Genomic DNA, 5,719 nt, shown 5'->3' with positions numbered 1-5,719 from the left:
TTATTTGTACAAATTATTATATTGGCAAAAACAAAGCGCTATTTATAATGTTTTTTTTTTTGTGTGAACCGAGTATCCTCTACGCAGAACTGTAAAAATTAATTTCTCGAGTTGGGTATGACCCTAATGGGTGGCAAAACTCTTCCTTAAGATATTCAACACTATTTCATTCTCAAGGCTGAATTCGAATTTAGGACCTCTGATTAAGCTGAAAGAGTACCCTTACGATCCCATCGAAGTGGACTTGGGTTAAAGAACTACCGATATTATTTAGGAAACAAAAACAATCAGTATAAATAACACAATTTATGAAAGGTTAAATAAGTATTAGATCCCTATAAATATAACAAATTTTGATTTTAGTCCTAATAAAAAAAGAGTGGCATGTTTATGTCCCTGTAAAAAATTTCGGCATGAAATTTTAGCCCCTGTTAAATTTAATTTTTTTTAAGCTTAAACATCTTTTTGATCCCCTATCTTTTATTGCGAGATTTATATTGATCCTTTAATTTGATGAAATGGTAAGAAAGTCATTTCCATTCATTTTGTTAGACAAAGACAACACTTATGATACATGACGCTGATGTAGATACTCAATAAGATAGGCATGGAGAGTTGCAAAAATATATGATAGTAAAATAGAGAAAGAGATAAACAATGGGATTAGGGAAAAGAACGAGGTAGAATGGGAGAAGTAAGATGAAGGAAAAATAAAATCCCAAATAAAATATCATTGAAAATTAGAAATAGAAATCATCAATAAATGTACTTTTCTATAAAAAAAAAAAAACTCAATAAATGTAATAGCTTGTAAAAAAGATCAATAATAAATAATAAATATATAATACAAAAGTTCAGTGTTGGGTGATCTTGACTTCTCATCTTAGATCTACCCACTATGCTATTTTTGCTTTTCTTTTCTTAATTTCATTGGAATGATCATGCTCTATGCAATTCCATTCTTATACAGATGATGATGAACATTACCATTTATGCAGTTACTTTATTTATTACACAGCAATTGAGAGTTGTTAGAAAAAATGGCAAAACGGGACTAATAAAAGTGGTAGGTGATGTATTCCCTTTTTTAGAGGTTGATGTATTCCCTTTATCTACTTTTCTCTAGAACGATTCGTTTTAGGAGGAGGTCATTAACCACTTGAGCAGTTTGTTGATGTATTCCATTTATCTACCATTAAGTTATAGATGTTAACTATTTGGTTAGTACATTTAATCTCTATAAATAACAATGCAATGCTTGTTACTATACTAGCAATCTAGCATTTGTGTTCTCCTTCAATGGCATCAACAAATCTCACACATTCCACACAAGAACAATTAAAAGATGAGCAATTAGAAGCAGTTGGAGAAGAGTGTAAGAATCTAATTCTCTCACTTCCTAAAGAATATGGGTTTGGCAATCAATATTATTATTTTTTTCAAGGTTTTTGGACTACACCATCACAAATACAATCTATAATCTCTTTTCAAAATGATTTTCAAGCTAAAGATAGTGATGTTGTTATTGCCTCTATGCCAAAATCAGGAACAACATGGTTGAAAGCCCTAACCTTTGCAATTATTAATCGCCATCATTTTTCTTCCCTAGAGAATCATCCATTACTTAAAACTAATCCTCATGAATTAATACCTTTCTTTGAATTTCATATTTATGTTGATACCGTTTGTCAATTTCCTAAAGTTGATCTATTAAACATGATTGAACCAAGGCTTTTTGGAACTCATATTCCTTTTACTTCTCTAGCCAAGTCAATTAAAGAATCCAATTGTAAGATAATTTACATATGTAGAAACCCATTTGACACTTTTGTGTCTTATTGGAATTTCATGAACAAAATTGAATTAAATCAATCTTTAGAGGATGATTTTGAAAGATATTGTAAAGGGATATGTCATGTTGGTCCATTCTGGGACCATATGTTGGGTTACTTGAAGGAGAGCATAGCTAGACCAAACAAGATTTTATTCTTGCAATATGAAGATCTTAAAGAAGATATAAATTTTCATGTGAAAAGAATTGCAGAGTTTTTGGGTTGTCCTTTTACTCAAGAGGAGGAAAGTAATGGTGTGATTGAAAATATTATCAATTTATGTAGCTTTGAAACATTGAAAGAATTGGATGCAAATAAAAGTGGAGGTTTAGGATGGATTATTGAGAAAAAGTACTACTTTCGAAAGGCAGAAATAGGGGATTGGATTAATTATCTTTCTCCTTCAATGGTAGAGAAGCTGTCCAAAATCATAGAAGAAAAATTAAGTGGATCTGGTATTTCATTTAAAGTATGCCCATAATGCCAAATAATGTTGTATGTTATATGCAATTGGCAAGTGGGTAAATGTTTTATTTGTGAGGTTATTATTTTAAATAAGTGGCTATATGCACTAGGCTTGTATTTAGTGTAAATGCAAGACACAAATAATGTTGTAGCTCTTTTATTTTTATTTGTTAAATGAATTTTTTATATATATATATGTTAATATTATATTCTAGTATTAATTATTAATTAGTAGTAGTTTCGTGAAGTTATTAGTAGTTATTGAAAGATAGTTATTTATCGGCGTGTTATAGAGGTTCGACTTGATTGTTTTGTGTCAACCACATGTTATAGAGGTTCAACAACCCTTTGAAGTGGTGATGCCACCAAGTGATATCAATGAGAAATTGATTTCTCTACCAAAATCAATTCCTCCACACAAGCATTAAGAAATCCTTCGGTTATGTCTACAAGAATCATTGTCAGATTCATCAATGAAATTGACTCATGGCCTAACCAATCAATTTCATTAAATTTATGGGATACAATACCATACAATCCCATGAATATTTTATTTGTCCAATCATGTTATAAAAATATGTTATTTCTTTTTTAAGAGTCTGGAATCATAAATCTGTATACTTTAAATTTTCACGAATCATTTATTTTTTCAAGAGATTAATTTGCATATACACTAACCGTATAATTTTTTACATATAAATGAAACAAAAAATAAAATGTTAATTTGTGGCGGGGTGAGGTTTTACCTCTGAAAATTCAGTTACCGGGTGTTATGGAATGCAAAGTGTGTAAAAGATCTCATTTGTGATAGATGTGAAAGTAGTTACATGAGGTATTTATAGGCAGAATGTAAAGTACAATAAGCCTGTGTACAAGCTAAATCAACTAGAATTAAGAGAGTTAAACTAGTTAATTTGGGATGCAAGTAAACTAGGAGAACCATCTCTATTATGCTCTTCTTCCTCTAATAGTCCCCCACAAGCTGGATAATTGTAGATATTCAACATTCCCAGCTTGAATAATAAAGTAGATAATATAAGAGAAAATAAGAGAAAACAAAGGTAAAGTCGGCTCTAATTTTCTCTCTTCTAAGTCCCCACTCGCATACTCTAATGTTGTGTCCTCTCTTCTCTATTGTTAGACATTCAATTTTATGTCCTCTGTCACATAATTTAATGTTGTGCAGTACAATGACACAATCCAACACGCGCACATAATATTTTAGATTAGTATATGTTAGATTGAATTCTTAGTTCCTTCCTTAAATAATTTTTGTTTTCGTCCTATAATTACTTTTTTTTTTTGGTACAAAGAGAGGGTAAAACCCAAAAGAGAAAAAAGAAAAATTACGAAATTAAACGAATATTTTTAGGCATGCAAACTCTGGAAATATCCTCAAACGTAATACTTTGTAGCTCCCTTGGAGGGGTGTCTAAAATAATGGATGAAAAAGAAACTTGTGTAAGACTAAACGTAGCTAACCAATCTGCACTTCTGTTGCCTTCTTGCCAGGTGTGGTTGACATGAACTTGCCAGGGAAGATCAATGAGATCACGGATACGACGAATCAGGACAGGGGTAGATCCACTAAGCTTGTAGTTTCTTGTGACCATATCCACTAGTAGTTTGGAGTCACTTTCAACGATGAGTTATAGAAATCCCTGTCTTCTAGATATCTTTAACCCCTCATAGGTGCCCCGCATCTTAGCATGAAAAACATCATAAGTAATAATCTTTCTAGCATAACCAGTTAGCCACTAACCATTGGAGTCTCGAATAAGGCCCCCCCACAACCTGCAAGGTCTAAAGACTCCTTATAAGCTCCATCACAATTAAGTTTGACCCAATCTTCACGTGGTTTCTTCTAGCCAATGTAGATAGTGTCAAGATGTCTCGACTCTCCTGCTAGGTGAGGACGCTCGCACCTATCAATTGCTCGAACCAACTCAAAGATCAGATGAATATGATTAATATGTCGATGAAAATCCTCCGTAAAGATACTTTTCTTTCTCCACCTCCAAATTTTCCAACACGTTACCATGAAGGTAGTTCGCCAGTTCTCTGTGTGAACTCCGTAACTTCGATGATTGAGGTTTTCGAAGATCCAATTCCTGCAATTCAAAGAAAATAAATTAGTAACTTGAATAGAAGCCACTAACATGACCCATACCTGGGTAGCATAAACACAATCTCTCAAGGCATGGATGAGTGTCTCATCGACATTCCCACACACAGGACAAATGGGTGATATCCCAACTCACCATCTACTCCGACGATAGTTGGTTAAGAGACGCTCATGAGCCGCAATCCACATAAAGATTTGGATTCTGTGAGGACCTTTCTAGTCCCATATCATATCCCAATCACCTTCAATGTGCTTAGAATTTCCATGTTGAAGGTCATAAGCACTTTTAACCGTGAAGTGGCGAGTACTAGTGCCTCTGCACCCCAAAACATCAAGACCATCACTATACATGGGCACTGGAAGAGGCAACACCTGATTAGCTGTATTGGGTAGAAGATGAGAGCGGATAAAGTTAATATTCCAGTTACCATCGACTATCAAAACATCTTTTGCAGTGATAGTTGTGTCGATTAACTGATGGGTAAGATCAGGTAAAAGAGGCGATCCACCGGGGGACCACTTGTCTAACTAGAAATTTATATGCCTACTAATGAGATAAAACCGCAAGTGCACGGTTCTACCGAAGTAGTAAAAATAGAGTATCGTTCCGACATGGAGTTGTTCAATTCAATTAACTTTAGTTGATGATTAGAAGAGGTTAAGTTGCAAAGTTGAGGTTTTCAAATGGTTGAAAGAAAATATTATAATAAAGGCTAAAATATGGTTTTGGTCCCTGCAAATATGCCTCGTTTTGGTTTTAGTCCCTGTAAAAAAAATTTGTTGTTTTTGGTCCCTGCAAAATATTTTGTTTTTGGAAATAGTCCCTGCAGGGACTATTTCCAAAAACAAAATATTTTGCAGGGACCTTTTTCAAAATCAAAAGATTTTGCAGGGACTATTTCTCTAATAAATAGTTAAGTCAATTATCACAAAAGTGGAGCTAGGGACCAAAACCAAAATGAGACATATTTGCAGGGACCAAAAACAACAAAAAAATTTTGCAGGGACTAAAACCAAAACGAGACATATTTGCAGGGACCAAAACCATATTTTAGCCTATAATAAAAAGAGCATTGGGATTATTGGTTCATCATAATGACAAATCCTTCACAAACCAAAACCTTAAACCTAGAACTTTATGTTAGACCTACTTTCTAAAGACAAGTTTCTCTTTAGCCTATCACATCTCCTTTCGGTCTCAGTGAGTGTGTTTCTCTAGCAACCATACCTATTTTCATGGTTGATTGTTATTGAAATCCTTGAAGTTCGAAACTTTATTGTCTCAAGGTTTGCTAGA

General features: G+C 33.5%; 1 protein-coding gene across 1 annotated transcript; it reads left to right on the top strand.

Annotated features, from left to right (window-relative positions):
- The first annotated feature begins 1,235 nt into the window (after nt 1-1,235).
- Nucleotides 1,236-2,472, top strand: LOC25497454 (cytosolic sulfotransferase 15). Its single transcript, XM_024770660.2, has one exon. The coding sequence runs from the start codon at nt 1,300-1,302 to the stop codon at nt 2,311-2,313; it is 1,014 nt and encodes a 337-aa protein (XP_024626428.1). The 5' UTR covers nt 1,236-1,299; the 3' UTR covers nt 2,314-2,472.
- The last annotated feature ends 3,247 nt before the right edge of the window (nt 2,473-5,719 follow it).

This window comes from Medicago truncatula, chromosome 7, assembly GCF_003473485.1.
Source record: "Medicago truncatula cultivar Jemalong A17 chromosome 7, MtrunA17r5.0-ANR, whole genome shotgun sequence".
Taxonomy (NCBI): domain Eukaryota; kingdom Viridiplantae; phylum Streptophyta; class Magnoliopsida; order Fabales; family Fabaceae; genus Medicago; species Medicago truncatula.
Note: the sequence above shows the minus strand (reverse complement) of the source record. Positions and strands in the feature narration are given on the sequence as shown.